At 37.5% G+C, this 22,109-nt stretch overlaps 1 protein-coding gene across 7 annotated transcripts in view; it reads left to right on the forward strand.

Moving 5' to 3' along the window:
• LOC150083212 (uncharacterized) overlaps positions 1-22,109 on the forward strand; it is a 319,934-nt gene that overhangs the window by 273,213 nt on the left and 24,612 nt on the right. The window contains exon 9 of one of the 7 annotated variants that reach the window (XM_090377100.1): positions 8,093-8,195. The exons of the other annotated variants lie outside the window; for them this stretch is intronic. Within the exon in view, the coding sequence (XP_090233226.1) occupies positions 8,093-8,159 (67 nt within the window). The 3' untranslated portion in view covers positions 8,160-8,195. Of the gene's footprint in view, positions 1-8,092; positions 8,196-22,109 lie in introns of those variants that run through there. 7 annotated transcript variants of the gene reach the window in all.

The following is a 22,109-nucleotide window of genomic DNA, read 5'->3' on the forward strand; positions in this document are numbered from 1 at the left end:
TGAGTGTAGATGAAAAATTCTCATTCAGTTTATGAGCTACCTGAGCGTGATCATCAATAGTCAACCCATCTACGTTAAGAGGCCCAATCTGATTCATCCCTTTCCTTCTAGAGTTTGCATAAGTAAAGAACTCTTTGCTGTTTTTCTTTGCATCCTTTTCCAAAGATTTCTCGTAATCTACCCTGCCTAACCTCCTTTGTGACTTGATTACAGATTATTTTATACCTGCCATAGGCTTCTGTGTCACCTGATACTTTATATGCATACCATACATTTCTTCTTCTCTGCCACGATCCTCAATTCATCTGACATCCATTTAGGCCTAAACCTTAAACAGTATTTCTTAGTTGGAATGAAAAGCCTAGTAGCCTCCAAAATTAAGTCACTGAAGGCTTTCCATTTAGAATTTAATGTTGGTAACATCATCAGTTGATCCCACTGTAGAGAATTTAAAAACTGTCTGAGACCACTGTAGTCACATTTACGAAAGCAAAAGCCCTTCCCTTTAGCCCTGATGATAGTTACATCTTGAAGTAATTCCCATATCAGTACATTGTGATCACTGTCACCCAGTGGTACCTTTATCTGCAAATTCTTAATGCATGAATAATCACTGCTGATAATCAGATCAAGAGTATTATTTCCTCTGGTTGCCTCTCGAACATGTTTCTGCAGAAAAACAGTCATCCAGTAAATCCACAAAAGTCTTGCTAGTGTGTGTGTGTGACCAACCCACAAGTTCCAGTCAATATATGGAAAGTTAAAATCCCCCATTATAAGACATTCTGATTTATGGCCCAATCTATTTCTCTGCACAATTGCTCATTATACTTAGCACCTCCGTAGCCAAGTTGGCAGGAGCGGCAGGATGCGGAAAGGTCAGGGAATGACCACTGCATATCCCGGAGCAATATGGCCTTAGTCTAATGCTCCTAAAAACCAAATAACAAACAACAAACTCATTATACTCATCAGATTCATTAGGCCTATAACACACACCTACTCATTTTTCCTTTGCCAGTGCTTATTTCACACCAAACTAGCTCTTCAAGCTCATCAAATTTATTAACTGACAGTGTACATGCACCTGTTTCTACTCTTAGTTACCCTAACACAGCCCATGTATTTATTTGTTCCACTATGACTGCCAGCAGTCCTGGAAATCTCCATTACCTTGCTTTCCAGGCTGCTGCTCATTCTAATAGAAGCAGTGCAAGAATCACTTTTGCCTCTGCCTGCGGCCACTGTTAACTTTTAGTCTGTGTGTCCACCCAAGCTAGCAGTTTTCCGAATCACCTCACACTGCCTTGATAGCATCAGCATATATTCTTGCACCCTTTCTATTTAAGTGTACCTCATCCCTGTAGAAGCAGTCTCTCCAGTCAACAAGCACAGACCAGGCTGAATAAAATTCTACCCCTTGAGCCTTGCACAATCTCTCCAGGGGCGAATTGATCAACAAGGCTCTCATCATATACTCCCTCCTATCGTGTTTGGGCAGAATTTCAGACGCTTTCACATTCAACCCTAACTCACGACTTTTCAACATTGACCTACACTTGAGTTAATCTGCAGATCTCTTAATGTCATTGGTTCCAAAGTGTACAACAACAACATCATCTTTTGTGCCCTTAAAAGATGATATCTGCTCTACAACGTTATGAACTTTTGCCCCTGGCAGACATACCCTGGTCCTGTTCCACCTATCTTTCTTGCTTAGTATATTCCCCATCTCCCTGACAATAGAGTCACCAACAATAACTATTTCCTTTGGGACCAGCCCATTCTTCTTTGGAGATTGCCTCTGTTTTGCCTGATGCACCAGAGTGAACTCTGTTGTTGAGTTGGGCAGCTGAGAGCTTGATGGGCCCCTCATATTAATTTCTTTGAGGGCATTTACCCTGCACCTCAGGCTCTCATAGATGCCCATCAGAATGCTGAGTTGGTGCCTAATTTCTTGACACTCTAGACACCTAGCACACACCAAGGCATCCTGCTTGGCTAGATAGTGTCCTGTTTTAGAAAGGTCGGCAAACATTTCACATTTCGCACATTTTTTTTAGACTGTGATGCGTTGGAGAATTGCCCCCTTCATTTCTCCCCTGAGTTACAGAATTCTGGCTAGTCTGCGATTTTTGCCCATCCCATTATCGCCAAAATAGAAACACATGACTTTGCTAACTTATTCAAGGGCCATCCCATTAGATAAGCTCAAAATATTATTGAACACATACTTTAAAGATTACAAAGAAAAATTTAAAATAAATGAAAGCCAGTGGGCAGTATATACCGAGTTCTGCCTATTTAACAACTACATATACATAAGCAGAGATATATATATAAACAGGTAATAGGGGGGGGGGGGTCCCTATGGGCTCCAAATTCTCAGTACTGTCAGCAAAACTTTTCCTACACCACTACAAAAAAGAATACAGTAAAAAGAACAGCAACCAGATAAAGACATACACAGATGACATGATTTCTTTTGACAGCAACCTAGAAGAGATCAAAAATTATATCTATCCCAATGATCTGGCATTAACAAAAATGAACGTAGACAACACAAAAGTAACATTTTTAGAGCTCAAATTAAAAATTAAGGAGAATAACCAATTAGAAATAGGAATATACACTAGGGGAGAAGATTACAACTTTGACACAATAGACCTAAGGAATTGGATCTCCAATATATCAATCAAGATACAGAGAAATATAATTACTTCACAACCAATAAGAATAATAAGTAGGATTCAGATTTTTATGGACTTAAAAATGTCAAAACATGATGAAAATATGTCATTAAATTTAACCAAATATGACTAAATAATTTACCCTTACGTACCGTATAAATGATATTTACTTTTTTTTATTCTTTTAAAGTTGTAAAACGACTTGTTATACAAATTTCTAACGAGTAATATAATGAAAATATCACAATTTGCAAGTTTTTTTTTTTTGAAATATAAACATTAAAATAATTTTTTTTAAACATACAAAAACCAAAATGTATAGGCTAAGGTACTAGGCTACTAACACTTAACTTGCTAAGTACTTTCCATTGCTTTGGGATACCTGTATCCACTCCAAATGTTTTGGAGTTTATCTCCTATCATCTGATAATATTCGCTTGTAAGCAGAGAAGGACTTCTCAACATCACAAGATGCGATCGGGGTAAAATTAAACACCTTAATGACATCGGGAGCTAGAGGAAGTCCTTCAACATCCGTATCCTCTAAAACTTGGGAAATTTTGCACATGCGAAAAGCATATCGAAGGAACCTCGTGAGGTACAGAAATGATGAAGGAAAGAAAACGGTACAGAGGGACTTTATTCAAAAATGGCAAAATAGCACTGGCTGTCATGATACAGATGAATCACTGCAAAAGGTAAATCTAGCAACAGTTGCATGATTAGTTTTATCTAGAACCTTTGATGCAAGGAGATACGATTTAGATGGTTCATCTGAATCAAGCTTTCCAATAATAAAATTAGCTATATTTTTCACAATCCGTGGTTTCATCAACTGAACCCCACAGCTGCTTCCAATATCTTCGCGAATATTGTTTAGACACTGCAAGTAATAAGAAAATTAACTTAAATAAACTAAATGCAAAAAGGCATGATATTCAAGAGTTTTAAGATTCGATATAATATTGGTGTAGATACACCAGAGATAACTCTTAAAGAACAACTACAATAGTAGTGTGAAAGGCATCATTTCGTCTGTATCTCATATTGTGCTCTTCCTGAACACGAGTTGCCCATGTATTGCACTACCTGGAATAAGTAACGCTTCACTAATAGAGAAAACTGTTGTTACTTGTCTTACCACCACCCACCGATGAAAAGCCAACTAGCTTTGAAATGGTGTTGTCTGGGTGATGGTACTCACTGAGAATAAGTAACAATAGTCTTCTCTATTAGTGAAGCGTTACTTATTCGAGGTAGTGCAATACATAGGCAACTCGTTGTGAAGGAAGAGCACAATAATGAGATACAGACGAAATGATGCCTTTCAAGCTACTATCGCGTAGTTGTTGTTTAAGAGTTATCTATGGTGTATCTACACTGATATTATATTTATTAATTAATTTCCGTACCCCTTTATTGCATGCGTTGCAATATATTATTTTTCCATCCGTTTGGTATGTGTCTTTAGACTGTTCTACAAAAGAAATCCATTTTCTAAAAAGCTCAGTTTTGCTCGATTTTGGCCTCATTTTGCCAACAGCTGAGGTTTCTACTGTATAAAATAAGTTGAACGAGTAATTCGTTGAACTCAGTATAAGGCGAAACTACTGTAAAGTTTTAAATTATAGCTAAAATGACACTATGGTGTGGTTGTGTGTAAAGAGCCAATCAAAATAACTTTGGGATTTAGCCGCTCTTGCCTGCCAACGTTGGAATGTGAAATGATTAAATGTAAATTCCCATGGTTTTTTAGAAATATATTTTAAATCAATTTGGTAAATAATTTGTTGATTATTGTAAGACAAAATATGAGAGTTTTATGTCAACAAGTATAAAATATGTTATTAAATATTATATTTCATATTTTTTTAAAATTATGACCTAACGTGTAAAATATGATGAAATATGAAATTATAAACATGCTTCTTTACGATCCTCAGACCATGTAACATGGACACAAAGTTTCATGCCTTTATAAAAAAGGATATGATAATATATAAAAATCCGAACCCTAATAATAAGAATATTAAACATAGTAAGAACAGATCTGAAGCACTTGAGACATTAAAAGACAAACTCGCTAAGAACAGAATTCCTGACAAATTTATCAAAAAAGTACTTAAATAATATAATACATAATGAAACAAAAGAAGAGGGCTGTACAGAGTGATAACAAAACTGCAGACATCAAGACAGGACCATTATGTATAATTTTGTAAATATATTATTTACAAAATGGGCTAGTCTAAACCCTGTAGTGCAGGGTTTCTCAAAGTGTAGTGTGTACCGATCCGCAAACAACTTATTTGAAATACACTTACATAAAACTATAAGAAAATTTCCTGAAAAAATGAAAATGTAATAAAATACCAAATACCCAGTAATACTAATATTAAATAAATTTAATGCTTGCTTTTACGATTTATTAAATTTATATCTATGATGCCTCCAGATGACTCTGCTTTTAACAAAAGGGAAAAAAAAAGTGTCTGATGCTCTGATCGATTTTATTATGCTATGTAATTAGCACACATGTGTACTAATTACATGGCATCTTGTATCTGAGGTGACGAACTACCTGTGCCATCTCTAACTTACAAAACCACGCCACAATCATCAGTAATCAGTGAGAACTTGACAGACGGAATCTACTTGCCTATTGTTGTTTTATTCCTTTTCGTCACTGTCATCTGTGAAGTGATAAATTTAATACATAGTATTATAAATTTTTTTTAAAATAAATATTTATATAAACATCCTGTCATTTTTAATATGGATAAGTGGCTGAAGAAGTACAGCCTAGTACAAATAGAGATAATGGAAATAATATTAATAAATGCCCTGGCAATGGGCAGACTGACAGCATGGAAAATAAATCCAAAACATTTTGGACCAAGCAGTATTAAGAAGATTATATAAAATTTGGTTTTATCTGTGATAACCACATGCCATTGTGCGTTATTTATTTTGAAATGTCAAATGAAGACGTTATGGCTTCATATGAAGTTTCAAAACTAATAACCTAGTCAAAATAAGTCATTTTGATTTTATAAAAATAAGTAAATAAGTCAGGATACTATTGGTGCAAAGTTAATACTTCTTGCACTAAAAGTAATTACATCTCTCACCTTTATAAAAAGAAAGAAAATCAGCTGCATTTACTCTCCTTATCAAACAATATGGTGAAACATAGAATCGTGGAAATGGTGAATAATATTGAAGAAACTCTCATAAAGCACATTCAAAGCTGCCAATTTTTTTCTTTACAAGTGGGTGAAAGTACAGACACAGCAGATAATTTAATGTGCTTTGTAAGGTATGATTTTAAGGACACTGCCAGTGAAGATTTTTTGTTTTGTAAACCCCTACCAATGAGAACAATGGCTGAAGAACTTTTTAAATTAATCAATAATAATATAACTCAAAGTGGAATCAATTGGAACAAATGTGTCGGATTGAGTTGTGATGGTGCTTGGTCAATGGCAGGTTCCCATACAGGACTTTTTCTGAGGGTCCGAGAGGTGGCTCCAGATTGTGAATGGGTGCATTGTAGTATTCACAGAGAAGCGTTAGCTGTAAAAAAAAAAAAAAAAAAAAAAAAAATGCCTTTGGTTTTGAATAGAGCTATTCAAGAACGTTTCAAATTTGTTAACTATCTGTAAGTTTAAGGACTCCTTAATGACTAAGTATATTAAAGTAGCACTGTTTAATTTTCAGCACTCACCTCTTGATGAATCCGCTTGGATATGATGAGTTGTAGAAGACACAGTTAATACAAGTACAAGTAAGTCTCTCACTCTTATTAACTATGTGTGTTCTATAACTCATCACATCCAAGTGGATTCATCAAGAGGTGAGTGCTGAAAATTAAGTGGTGCTACTTTAATATACTTATTTGTTAACTATATAAAAGCCCATTCCTTGGATTCCAGAATCTTTACTGCTTTATGCAAAGAATTAGAAAGCGATTATGAACATCTTCTATTACACAGTGAAATTTGATGATTATCAAGAGGTTATCATCACGACTAATCGAAATGAAGAATGAGTACTTATTGTTTTTTGAGCAATGTGCTCCATCAGAAAAGTACGCAATATTCGAATTTAAAGACAAGTTTAATGATTTTAATTGGTTAATTAGGGTGTCCTACTTATGTGATATTTTTGGTTTTTTAAATGCCTTAAATTTAAATTTACAAGGTATTGATATCAATAATTTTAAAGTTCAGGAAAAAGTAAAAGCAGCTATGAAGAAAATTCATCTGTGGGTACTTAGAGTTTAAAAGGAGAATTGTAATTTTCTTCCTAGTTGAACTAAATTACAAAAAGAGTATGTTCAAAGTGACATTCTGCCTGAGATTTCTATGACATTAAAGAACACCTCTTGGAATTGAAATCAAACTTTCAAGAATATTTTCCTCCAATTGACAGCAGTAAAATGTGGATTTAAAACCCATTTACTTTCAATGTGGAATATGTGGAATAATTCTGTCTCAATGAACAAGAAATTTATTCTGTTATTGCACTGTCATGTGACACAGCATTAAAAAACTGCTTCAATCAGGTCTCATTGATCAATTTTTGGTTAAGTTCTCTTGAAGAATATAAGCATTTATCAGAAAAGCAGTGATATTTCTTATGCCATTTGTACCAACTTACAAATGTGAAACCGGATTCTCAATTAGTTTTTTTAAAAAAAACAAATGCCGAAACAGATTGGATGTCGAACCAGATTTGAGAATCAAGTTGACATCTTTTCTCCCTTATTTAAAATTACTATGTGATGGAAAACAGCATCACCCAACTCATTAAATAAATATTTATTTGCCCAAAATCAGACTTAAAAATATGTCAATTTTATGTAAATCTTTCATAATAAACAAAGAAATGAATTACCTATCTTTTATTTATATTTACTGATGTTAAATAAATGAATACTTAATGGCATTATTCCTGATATGTTAAATGTCCTAATGGCAGTGTCATTATTTCCTGAACCTTCGAGTATAATTGTTGAAAAAACATTAATTTATAGCTATAGGTGGGCAGCGAAAAAAAAAAAAAAAAATCTGCAAACACCGGTCCACATGTGAAAAAGTTTGGAAAACCCTGCTGTAGCATGTAAAAGAACTCCATCCGGGGAGGGCAGCTTTATGTTAGGCTAGTGTTCTAGTTTTGTTTTAGTTTAATTTAATGTAGTTAGACATAGGATGTATATAGAATTAGTTATTAGAATTTGATCTTATTTTATTTTAGTTTATATTTTTTAATTTTTCATTTGTATATATTCAATGCATATAATATTAGACTTTGATCTTCATTTTGTTTTTTGTTTCCATTTATTCATTTTTAATTTTTACATTTTGTGCTTTTTCGTGTGCATTTCATTATTACATAAGGTTAATCCTGGTCCATAAGAGGATGCCACTTTTAAGCCCAGCAGAGGGCGGCAATCTCGAAATTTAATGCAGCAAAGTAACTCAATCACTTTTTGATTCATTCGGCAATGTGTGACATGGTAAGTCATTGCTGTGGCTTGGATTTTTTTTTTTTTTCTTTCAACATATTTCGGTATTTCACATTTTTATTTAAATTTTATTTTTTATTTTTAACAAATTTCACATTGTAATAAGTATAAGCATGAATTCCGAATGCATATATCTACCGTCCAGGGCCGTTACTAACATGGATGGGAAATTGCGCTCCCGGATAACCTGAGCACCAGCTTTATTCTTCAGTCATATACTGCGTGCTTTTCTATGACTAAAATTCTTCCACACACTCTGAGCTATTAGTTTAATACGAGGGCAGGAGTGTCTATTTCTTTTCCTAATTTTGCCTCCCGTTAGCTAAACAGCCAGGCAATGACTTTTAACTGTAATACACAACATTTACAAAAAAAATATAATAAACTTGTATTCAATTAACAGTATAATTTTCACTAGGCCTAATCTGTTGAGGTGTTCAAAAGCATCAACAAATAGATCAGCACTTATAAAAATTCCCTTTCAACTCATCCTTAAGAGTTTTCTACCAAAATGTCCGGAGCCTCCAAAATAAGCTTGAAACCCTCGAACAGCTCTTGTTGTCCAACAGCATGGATATAATTCGCCTGTCAGAAACATGGCTTGAACCTGACCAGGAATCAATAGCCTGTGCTCCGGCCACTGAATTTTCATTTTTCTTCACATCAAGATCTCAATCTAGAGGCGGCAGTGTTGCCATCTTCTTCAAAGATTCCAACCTGAAATTTGTGCCTGTCACATCTAGCAACTCCTTAATTTGTGAGTGTGAACTTTAATGCCTGTTTAATCGATTAGGGGCAATATACATACCCCAGCTCCAGATATTGCAACAATTGACAATGCTACTGGCTGGATAATGAGTAAGTTAAGCCCTTCTGCTACTGACATTCTCTGTGGCGATTTTAACCTTCCACCCCATCTGAGCCCTCTCCTTCAGCGACTAATGAAAAATCTCTGTCCATTAAAGTTTACGATTATCAACGAGGAGCCAACGAGAGGCACCAATCGTCCCAACTTGATTCTATGTTCTGGAATTTGCAGAGTTGACATTCCACCAGAAACGTCCTTCTAATCAGATTATGACCCAATTGCATTACTTTTCGTTCTGCCTATGCCCAGCTTCAATTGCCATAATACTGTAGAAAAGAAAATCGTATTTTCTCTGACTTTTCTGGATCCCAAAAAGTGCCTCGAAGCAGCCCAGTCTATTCCATGACATGTGCTTGATGGATGTGACCCAATCCTCGCAGTCGATTTAATCACAAGATGGATAAATACAGTCACCCTCTGTGCGTCAGCCAAAACTGTACACATTTCTCTAAGAACTAGAGCTTGGTGGACCAAAGATCTAGCACGCAGTTTCCATAACAAGCAGTACCTTCACAGGCAATGGAAAATCTCTGGCACAACCCAGGATCGAATCCTATACTCCAGAGCAAGAGCTATTTTCAGCAGACTCAAGGCATCAGCAATAAAGAGATACACCGATGCTACCTGTTTAAAGGAAAAGCACCACACTCATCCAGACAGTCTCATTAATTCAAATCTTGATCTAGATAACTGGATGGACTACATTTCAAGATTCAAAGCCAATTCCTCCCCAAAACTCTCAATTTGCTCTTACTGATGACCTTTCCATAATTTCCATCACAAGACAGCAACTGATATATGCTATTAATTCCCTACGTTCATCTAGTATCGCAGGCCAAGATAAGATACCTCATTTCATAATTAAGTGCCTTAGCCCTTACATCCTAGATGCATTGCTCTCAATCTACAACTCTATTCTTTCCACACGAGTTTTCCCTGCTCAATGGAATGAATACTCTGTGACTCCACTGCCTAAAGTTAAGTGCCAACAAGCCTAAAAGATTTCAGACCAATCTCAACTTCTTCCACCCTCCTCAAACTTCTTTTCAAGAAGTTTGAGGAGGGCGGAAGACAAAAGGGGGTAGTCATTAAACAAACAGCTGATTCCACAGAAACCAAAACAGTTCCATTTTGCAGTCGCAGATAGATCCACCATAACAAACCTCATGGCTGCACAGACATCAATTCTTCAAGCCTTCGAAACTAAATCTGAATTAGCTATTGTGTACGCCGATATTGAAGCTGCTTTTGGAAATTCTTCTGCAATTCTTCTTCAGGATTAATGGAGACCTACTAGATTTCTTCACCGCCTTATTGAGGAATAGAAGTGTCCACCTCACAATGAAGAAGACCCACTTTACAAAAATCAATGCAGGAGTTCCACAAGGTGGCGTCTGCCTGACCTTAATCCTACCGTCTGCAAACCCAATGGCAATTATGTCTTCAATCACAGAGAACTTGATCGCTCTTTCAACTTACTTGAAGATGTTTGGGTTAAACCTTAACCCTTCAAAATCTGCAATAATGATTTACTCGTTGAAACAGCAACCAACAGTAATTTAACCATCATTTTTGGGTACACTCATCCCAGTGGTTATCTACCATAAGGACTTCGGTGTCTATTTTGATCTGAATCTGAAATTTAATGTTCACATAGAATACCTCCAGAAGCGATTTAACACCCTATGCTGGAGAGCCAAGCAGCACTTACTTCATTCCAGTGATGCTGCAACCACTACCAGATATCTTCAAACCACTGTTTATCCAGTTATTTTATACACTGCTGAAATTTGGGCATCTGCATCGCCGACCCCCTCAATTGAGAACAACTGACATGGCTGAGCAGTTAAATGTACCCAGGCTCCTGAGGTTAATTGACAGCGGGCGTTTAATGACTACATTAAAAACGTACATGGGAGTGAGAAATGCCCCAAACATCTGGGATTTCTGTCAGTGGCACAATCCTCTGCCATCCTTGAGGTCAGACCCCACACTAATCCTCAAATACAACCGGTTGAAACTGTGTAGTTGGTTCCTACCTGCCCAGGCACTCCCCAAAATTCAGGCACTGATCCATCTTGGAGTCAACCTTCAGAAAATGGCTATCAACTACAAATACCCTCACATGCTCCTCGAGTGGATTGCATCTGTTGAACTGGGATAAATCCCTCCAAACTCTATTAAGACGTTCAGTTCCTCTTTATATTGTCCTATTATAATTTCATTTTTACATGTCTAATTTTGTGTAACTCAGTTTCCCATGTAACTGTAATTTTTTACCAATTTAATCACATTTATAATGTAAAACTCCTGTGCATTTCGCCATGATGAGAATTATTGTTCCTAGTACATGTACCGTACTTAGCAGCAATAAAAAAGTTTATTATTTATTTATATATACAGAAAACACCACATTATGCACTAGATTTAAAAAAAAAAACGGTTCTTGTTACTCACATAGAATAATTTTTTGAAAATGATTCTACAGTGCCTTTCCTTTTTGCAACCACTTTAAGTTTATAGCATCTCCCCCCACCTGACCTCCTTCAACCCATGCATGGTACTAATATTAGCATTAGTAGAGGCACATGATGCAAAAAAAAAAAAGCAAGCTTATATTAAGCAAAAAACAAATCTAATTTCACCCATCCACTCGCTCCAAATGTTTTAGTTCTGCCTTGAATCTATATAAGCTATCAACTTCAACAACAGATGGAAGTTTGTTCTAGCAATCAACCACATGCTGGCTAAAGGCCATCTATCCTACAACTGTCTTTCCTAAATTTGAATTTATACCCTCTCAGGCAACTATTCAGGGAGGAAAAGGAAGAATCCTATATGCATTGAGCATGCTCAAACCATTCGAGCCTTAAAGCACCTCAATCAGCCCACCTCGCAGGTTTCCAGACACTGTAATTTGCAAAACTTAAGCCTTTCTTCGTAAGAGCAACCAATTGTTTCATTCACTAATCTTGTTGCCCTTCTCTGCACTTGCTCCAGCAACTCTACATCCTTCCTAAAATGAGGCCTCCAGACCTGTATACAGTACTCAAGGTGTGACCTGACCATTGCCTTATACAAGGGGATAATCGCCTTCTTATCCTTACTAGAAAAATTCCTGTTTATCATTGACAAGTCACCATGAGCTACTCTTCCAGATCATCTGCACTGCTCAGAAAACTTCATATCTGCCTCCGCAATTACCCCCAGGTCTTTTTCATTCTCTACCACTGTCAGTGTAGTACCACACAGTTTATACGTTATTCTGCGGTTACTGCTTCCCCTATGCCCCTCAACGTGGGCACTTGTACGTGGTGAGGGGGCCTCTCAGTGATGCTGCTGGCCTTCCAGATTAGCATCACTGGGATATAACGCTCATACCTTGGTTCCAGGGTTATATCATTGGAATCCAGATGTGCAGCCATGCGCCGCAACCCATGGAAACTTGGAAAGGGGGGGATCCTGGTGGTTGAGGGGCCCAGCCTTAATACGCCACTTTGGCCCATACTTTAAAAAGACCGGTGATCCCGGACTGGCCTGACTGGGCTCGATCGGTGGGTGATTCTTACTGCGTTCCAATAAGTCTCCCTCCCTTTGGTCCTGGGACGGCTTATTGGAAACGTGGGTGTGGTGCTCCTAAGCAAATTTGGCGTCCCATTCATGTACGCAGTACCTGCTAGTTCACGAGTGGGCATTCCCTCATAGGGCTCTGTGGTGGGTGAGGTACTTAGGACATCAGAAATTTTTATATTACTCCTGTGAGTAATAAAAATCCTACTTCTTCTGGGGCCCCAACAAGGCCCATACCTAATCAATCATCAGATGATAATGACACCAATTCTGTTAAAAGAGCCAGAACTGAGGAGAAAACACCATCTGTGACATCTCTTTTCCTCATTTTCCATTCCACCGGAGAGCAGCCAATTGGGAAAATGTCAACCATCTTTATCCAGAAAGGATTAGAAGGGATGTCAGGATCACTTAAATCCGTAAAAAGGCTGCGTTCTGGAGATATTTTAGTTGAAGCATCAAATACAATGCATGCTGAAAAAATTTTGAAAGCCACATCTATAGGGGGAATACCCATCATTGTAACCCCTCACAAAACTCTGAACTCATCACGAGGTATCAGAGTGGGATCTTCTTCGCGTTTCTGAAGAAGAGATAAAAGAACAAGGAGTGACAAATGTCAAGTGAATATCCATGCAAAAGGATGGGAACCTCGTCCCTAACTGAGTTCTCATCCTAACATTTAACACCCCATGGCCTCCACGTTCCATCAAGGCAGGGTACTTAAACTGCCCAGTGAGGATTTACGTTCCAAACCCACTGTGGTGTTTCAAATGCCAAAAGTATGGCCACTCACAAACAGCTTGTTGTGGTAACCCTGCCTGTGCTTGATGTGGTGCTAAAGATCATGAGAGCAAGGAATGTCTAGCCTCCTAAGCCCAATTGTACTAACTGCCAAGAAGAGCACCCTGCATACTCTCAAGCATGCCAGCAGTGGAAGGATGAAAAGGAGATTCAAAAATTAAAAATGAAGCTGAACAATCTACCCAGAGGCCAGAAAATGCATTCAACCAATAAATAGCGGGAAGCCTTCATACGCCCAGAAAGTTTCTGGTAAGAGTACCATCGGGACCCAAACTGATATGACTGTTCCCCAAGGGACTCTTTCACTCCCATTGCTTGCTATTTATTGAGTTCACTAAAGCCCACCCAAAAATCGCAGTCAGCTGCCACTCCAATATCGTTACCTCCCAGTGCTCCAGCATTACCAACAGCAAGCACTAAATTAATATCACTTCAGGGCAAGAAATAATGGATGTTGAAACCAAGGAGGTACATGATGAGTCAGTCTTGGAACTCTTTGTGGAGGAAGAAATGGATACAGGACAGCATCCATACTTCCCCAGGAAAGATAAATCCAAGACTGACAAAATTAAGCCCTCAGCACCTCGGAAGTCACCTGATGGACCCACCAAGCCCAAATAATAGCTAAATTCCAAGAGTGGAATTGCCGTGGATTCCAGCAAAATACTGATGACATCAAGGCATTCCTGCAAAAGCAACCAAACCAGCTTGCTTTTACATACAGGAGACTTATTTAAAGGGAAATGATGACCTCACCATGCATAACATTACCATCATTCTTAAGGACAGAATTGTGGATGGTCCTGCTCATGGAGGAGTCACAATCCTCGTAGGCAACCAGATCCCATTTCAACCTTTGCAGCTTACAACTAGCATTGAGGCTGTAGCAATTCGCCTTACAGTGGGGTTCTTATTAACTTTCCGCTCTGTTTATTTGCCACCTGGGATTGACATCTCCCAGAAAGACCTTGATGATCTTATCATGCAATTGCCTTTCCCTTATTTAATTCTTGGGGATTTCAATGGACATAACACTCTGTGGGGTAGTGCTAACATCAATGTAAGGGGACAAGTCATAGAGCATATGCTCACTGACAATGACCTCTCTCTCTCTCTCTCTCTCTCTCTCTCTCCCCTAAATGTGGGAATGAACACCTTCTTTCACATGCCTACCCGTACATTCACTGCCATTGATCTTTCTATCTGCTTCCCTTCTCTCCTTCCTTCACTTACTTGGGAGGTGGAAGAAAACCCTTATGGAAGCGATCACTTCCCTGTGATAACCACCCTAACTAGTGGTAGACCGTGTCTGCCATTTAGTTTACCACAGTGAAAGATTGATCTGGCTGACTGGAATGCCTTTCAACATCTGGCAAATCTTGCCATCGCTACAGGTAGTTAGGAGCCAGTAATGATGCAGTCATGTATGTCACAGAAACGATTGTCCAAGCAGCTGCAATTGCAATCCCAAAAACATCCAACTGGTTTCCACTTTTCCAAAACCCTGGTGGAATTCAGAATCCACAACAGTGAAAAAAGCACAAAATAAAGCTGGGGGGGGGGGATATTCCGCCAATATCCCACGACTGAAAATTTAATATAATTTAAACATGCACGTGCTAAAGCCCGTTATGTCTGACGTCAGAGCCAAAGGAAATCTTGGATCCGTTTTATATCATCCATAACTCAGGTGGCTAGCTCAAAAGTAAACTGGGATAAGATCCAGAAAATGAAGGGGAAATATCCACCAAGCCACTCAGTGATCCTCGAGGACAATGGATGTCGAACTGCAGTTGCAAACACTCTAGGGGAAACTTTTGCAAAAACCTCTGCAATAATATCATCCCCCCCACAGTTTTTGGCCCTGAAAGAGAAATATCCATTCAAATTCTCTTCAAAAGGGCTATAGAACCATATAACAAGCCCTTTACACAGGGAGAGTTAAATTCAGCACTATTTGTCAAGCGTGTAAGTATGTTGGGCCAGATGACATCCACTACAAGATGATAAAACACCTCTCACTACAATCTAAGAATCACTTTTCAATTTTATTTAATAGAATTTTTCTCAATAAATAATTTCCACATTTCTGGCGAAAGGCAATCGTTCTTACCTTCCCAAAACCAGGAAAGGATCCTAGAAATCCAAGTAACTATTCTCCTATTAACTAGTTACCTAGAAATCCAAGCAACTATTGTAACTATCTGACAAGCTGTTTGTGCAAGGTCCTGGAAAGAATGGTTAATTCTCCCCTTATATGGTATTTAGAAACGAATGGTCTGCTTTCCAGGACACATTGTGGCTTCCGAAGAAATAGATCCACTTTGGATCATTTAATCCAACTTGAAACTTACATTTGTGACGCTTTTATTGAATCCGAGCATCTAGTAGCAGTTTTCTTTGATATTGAAAAAGTGTATGACACAGCGTGGCAGTTTGGCATATCAAAAGACCTCTATAATTTTGGTGTTAGGGGTAACCTACATCTTTTTATTAAAAACTTTCTCTCAAATCGCCAGTTTCAAGTCCGTTTAGGATCCGCACTCTCTCGAGTATTTTGTCAGGAAGAGGGAGTCCCACAAGGATCCTTCCTAATTGTCACACTTTTTCAATCAAATAAACTATTACAGAACAACTTCCACCCACTGTAAACAATGCCCACTATGTTGACAAATTTTGCTTTATTTTGTCATTCAGGCAACTGAATGAGGGTCATTGAAAGGCAACTGCAAAAAAAATATTGATCACCTTACATCGTGGTCCAATTGGCTAATAGGTTCAGATTTTCATCACAGAAGACCGTTTGTGTACACTTCTGTCGCAAATATAATCTTCATCCTGACCCACAATTAAGGCTTGGGCAAAACACCATTCCAGTTGTAGCAGAAGTCAAATTTCTTGGACTTATTTTCGACAAGAAGCTGACATTTCTACAATATGTTCGTCAGAAAGATGTTAAGCCCCTTACCACATCTTGGTAAGGGGCTTAATATCTTTCGTGCCCTTTCGTTAACTTATGAGGCACAGATTATTCTACCCTTCTTCATCACTACCGAGCCCTTATCTGTTCCAAACTTGATTATGGGTTTATGGTTCTGCTAGAGATAGTGTGCTTTGGTGGTTAGATCCAGTCCACCCTCAGGCCATTCGGAGCCAATAGAGCTTTTCGCACATCTCCTGTCCAAAGCCTTTATGTTGAAGCAAATGAACCATCTCTATCTGTTCAACATAAGCAGTTGTCTTTGCAGTATGCCTTTAAATTAAAATCCCTGCGCGAACATCCCACACGGGCATCCGTTTTTGAGCCACATGGAGAAAATCTCTACAACACTCGTCGGACTGCCAACAAACCTTTTGGTGTTCGCATCCAAAGACTGTTAAATGAACTAAACATAATTTAGACAACGTTGCCCAGTCACCAAGGCAATTCCTTCCACCCTGCCATGCCTAATTCCAACTTGTGACTTCTCCCTTAAGATCTGGGAGAAGGCTACCACACCACCATCTGTCTACCAGCAGCTCTTTGCATCACATAGACAGCAGTATTCCGACTTTCTGCTAGTCTATACAGATGGCTCGAAGTCAGGATGTTATGTGGGATCTGCTGTTGTTTCCTCACAAAACATTTTCCCCGTTTCTCTGACAATAGTCACTGACAACTACTAGTTCCTGTGGGACCAGCGCATTCTGCCTTGGGGGGTTGCTACTGTGTTGCATTATTTTCAAGTGCAAGCTCTGGCGTTGATGTGGGCAGCTGAGAATTTGATGGGCTACTCAAAATTTAGATCCTTCGAAGGCATCCACCTTGTCCGTCAAGCTCTCATATAGGCCCACAACAACACTGAATTGTAGCCTGATTTTCTCACACTCCTTCCATTGTGCACACATAAAGACATTCCCCTTGGCAACATTATGTCCAGTCCCTGATTGCTCCACGAACATCAAACAAGCAGTACATTTTAAATGGCTGTGATTCAGAGGACATCTGGCCCCATTAGTTCTCCCCTGATCCAAAGCACTCCCATTAGCTTGAGCCTCTGGTCTGAGTCCTGATTTCGATTCAATATTACAAAACTTATATCCCAATGCAGTGATAACACTATATATATATATAATTTTTTTTTTTTTTTTTTCAGTATCGAGTATTATCTCAGGGTTTCGTTATATAACTTCCGTATTTCCTATCAAGTTATTATGTATTAATTAATAATGTTACGTTTGTAAAATCTAAGACATATGTATGTAGTTAAAAAGTACAATTTAATTGATAATGATGTTTAACAAGATTAATAAATTCTACTTATTAATTGATAATACTATACTAAGCTAACAGATTTCTAATACCGTGCTACGTGTTTCGCTATCTAGTCTTACCTTAAACCTTACGCTATCTAGTTCGGGATATACGTTGTATTGTATAACAATGCCGGCGAGTTACGAACAGTAAATCTACGGACACTGAGTATTAATTAACTAACACGAAGTGTTAGTACTAATACCAACCAATACCACTACTAACACTAATAACATAACACAGTCAAACTTGGTTATAACATCATGGCTGTAATCAGAAAAAAAGCCATAAGGATTTTAATTTGTGTATTACTATACAATCGCTCACTGTTATAACGAGTGTACTACACGGATATATCGTACAAATTTTGGCAACTATGCAAACATTCTTAATTGCTCAGGTCGTTGAAAAAACCCAGTTCTTGGAATAGACAAAAATTAAAGGGGCAACTTAACTTTTATGACCACCCTCATCGGATTAGGGGCTGGTTTATGACCGACCTAACCTTGTCCTTTGTAGTGCATTGGCGTTCCGCTTGTAATTTCTGTGATCGCATTATGTTTACAGGTTGTCTTGTATTAACTGAACGATAAATTTATTTTGGGACTTCTAAAGAATTTTGGAAATGATAATTTTTTGTATGCAGATCACTTTACTGTCATATTAAAGTAAAATCAGTTGGAAAACGAATCCTTCCTTTGGAAACATGTCTTCTAGAAAAAGAAAGTGTCTCTCAATTTGCAAAAGGTCGACATTATTTGTGAATTAGAATGTGGTGCAAAAATGTTGAAGTGTGTAAAAAGTTTTCCTTGTCCTCTTCAGCAGTATTGACATTGTTGAAGAATAAAAGTTTAAATATCGCCACTGGAAAAGAACATAAATGAAAAAAAAAAAATTTTTTTTAGAAAGTGTGAGTTTACAAACATCGATGCTCGATAAAGATGATGACAAGTGAAAGTGAATTAAAGTCAGTGCCGACAATCTCCCAAGCTTGAGGTGCAATGGACATATTAGTCAAATTTTTTGAAGGAACTGAGGCAAATAATGAGACTTTTAATGCATTGAGTGTTTTAAGGGGAAACGAGAAACATCGAAGTGAAATCTTTAAAACAAATATCAATTTTAAGATTCATAAATGAAAAGACTAATTGAAATCATGTTTATTATTAATTAGCATTGTTTTTAATTACAGAGAAATAAATTGTGTTTAATATTAAGCGTGTTGTATGTATATAAGTATTTTAAAACAAATATGTAGGTATATACTAATATTTTTTTTCTGTGTAATATTTCCTTTGTTTTTTGCATCTATCTTTTTATCGAGTTATTGAGAATTAAAAAAAAGAGTAGGTAGATTTAAGATTTAACTCATTTTAAGATTTAACTCATTTTTTAATTTAAGATTTAACTCATTGCTCCGACCGTGTGGTCATCCTGGAGTATAAAAAGGACAAACCAGATCGGACCTTTACATAAGGAAAAGGGGATAGTATTAAATACACCAGCTGCCATTGCAGATGAACTCAGCAGTTATTTTGCATCGATATTTACAAATGAAAAATCTTTTCTGGCAATGGGAAATTGTGGCAACGAAGTTAAAAAATATGTAATTAATGATATTGAAATTTCGCAAGATTATTTAATGAAAAAACTTTCGAGCCTACAGACCAGTAAGGTTCCTGGAGCTGATGGAATATACCCTACAATCTTAAGGGAGGCGGCAAGCGAGTGAATTGAACCATTGCGGCTAATTATGCGAGCATCACTAGACTCTGGGGAGATTCTCTTGGATTGGAAAAGTGCAAATGTATACATAAGGGTGGCTCTAAAAGTGAAGTTGGAAATTATCGACCTGTCAATCTGACTTCAGTAGTAGGGAAAATCATGGAGCCAATGATCAAGGGTGGAATTCAGGATCATTTGGATCGAATTGAAATTCTCAAGGATACTCAGCATGGTTTTATAAAGGGAAAATCATGTTTAACAAATCTGGTTTGCTATTTCGAAAGGGTCACTCACGAGCTGGATATAGGGAATAATTTCGACATTGTTTATTTAGATTTCAGCAAAGCTTTTGACTCAGTCCTCCCACATGAGCGGTTGCTTTATAAGCTGGAACAAGTTGGAATCACTGCGAAAATCCTTAGATGGATAGAAGGATGGCAGGAGGCAGAGGGTTGTGATAAATGGCTATTCCTCAGATTGGGTTGATGTAAGAAGTGGGGTTCCCCAAGGATCAGTATTAGGGCCACTGTTGTTTTTAATTTTCATAAACGACATTGATGAAGGGATAGAGGGCGTGATGTCTAAATTTGCAGATGATGTTAAAATTGGTAGAGTAGTTAATGATCACTGTCAAGCAGAGCTTCTTCAGAGAGACCCATATAGACTTCAGGAATGGTCAGAAAAATGGCAACTATGCTTTAATCCAACAAAGTGTAAGGTATTACACCTGGGAAACAGTAATCCCAAAATAACTTATTCACTTGGTGGAGTTCAACTAAACCCAGTACTGGAGGAAAGGGACTTGGGTGTTACGATACGGTCAGACATGAAATTCTCTGAGCATTGTAAACAAGTTGCAAGGAAGGCCCATGGTGTCCTATAGATGATCTATCGAACTTTTGCAAGTAGAAATAGGGACGTGATAATCCCATTATATAAGGCTTTCGTTAGACCACACTTGGAATACTGTGTTCAAGTATGGAGACCGCACCTAAAGAAAGACATCGAGCTTCTTGAAAGGGTGCAAAGACGAATAACTTGCCTGGTGAGATCGGCAAAAGGGCGTCCTTATCAAGAAAGACTTCGAATATGTGGATTGCAGAGTTTGGAAACTAGACACCTTAGAGGAGATTTGATTGAGGTGTTTAAGGCTCTGAGAGGCATCAGTAAAATGAATGAGGACGAAATTTTCAAGATTATAAATGATGCTAGAACTAGGGGACATAAATTCAAGTTACGGGGGGAAATGTTTAGATTGGACTGCAGGAAGTTTTATTTTAGCCAGCCAGTTATAAATTACAGGAATAAGTTGCCTTTGTGGGTGGTGGAAGCCGACAGTTTGGGGAAATTCAAAGGTCATCTGGATAATACTTTCGGGTAAGGGAAGTGCATAGAATGATAGGTTTAATTTCGTTTTTTTTTTATTAATTATTATTATTATTTTTTTTTTTTTTTGTTTTTATCATTGTTTTGTTCGGATTTTTTTTTTTTTTTTTTGGCTGGTGCAGCATAAGCCATAGGCTTTCTTGCACCATGCAGCCATTACTAATACTAATAAACAGAAAATTTATTTATTTTATTTATATAGTGAGTAATGTTATAACGAGGAAATCTTGTCGGTCCCTTGATGCTCGTTATAACCAAGTTTGGCTGTACTTTAATAGTAATATAGTTCTAATATGTACTGATACTGGGTGGTGGATGTCTGTCATCAACCAGTGCAAAACCATCACTTTGCTAATTGGAGGCTTGAAGTGGTTAAACCCTTGTTTTAGTCTCCAGAGCAAAGTTTTCGGCACATCCCCCTTCCTACCCATCTCCTTCAACCCATGCATGGTACTAAGTACTATAGGTTTTGATGCCTTTCATTTTTGGGGGTTTCATAAAAAAATATTAATGTTAGATACTGAAAGAAGATTCATAATTCTTTACAAATGTGCTTGGAGAAATACAGTAAACCCCCGCTATTCAATTTAAACCTAAAAAAAATGTGAATTTTAAAATGCCATGAACATTTTCTGCCATAAAAAAACATGGGCGTGGCTAAAATCATCTTGCCTGATCCACAGAGTACTCTGTGGAGCGGTCAAAACAGTGCTCAGTGGATGGGGGGGGGGGTAACAAATTTGCGAGCCCGGATATTTCCCGCTAATCCTTGTTCAGTATGTGTAATGCGATTGTCATGAAAGGTTTCGTCTCTTGCTTTTAATTGATATGTTTACAGAAGTTGAAAAATCGACCGTTTTGCAGTGTGTTGATGTAAACAGACTTTTTCGAGCGTGTTAACGTTAAAAGAAAGTGACTTTATTGTGGACAAGTTCTTTTCTAACCCTACAAAAATATGTAACGAGGGAATTGTGAAAAGATCAAGGGTGATGACATTAGCGAGTAAAATTTGAGTTATTAGACAAAATTTCTAATGGTGAAAGTGTCTCGTCAGTGGCAAAACATTATAAAATCAATGAGTCAATGGTACAATCAGTCAAGGATTCAGAAGAAAAAAATCTACCGTAGTGTCCGTGAAAACACGCTAATTACTTCAAAAATTTGCTCTGTAACTCATGATGTGAAATTAGAAAAAATGGAAAAGGCTTTAAATCTGTGGATAGAAGACCGAACTCAAAATAA

The sequence above is a fragment of the Mastigoproctus giganteus genome, chromosome 7 (genome assembly GCF_048544385.1).
Source record: "Mastigoproctus giganteus isolate SK-2022 chromosome 7, ASM4854438v1, whole genome shotgun sequence".
Lineage (NCBI taxonomy): Eukaryota > Metazoa > Arthropoda > Arachnida > Uropygi > Thelyphonidae > Mastigoproctus > Mastigoproctus giganteus.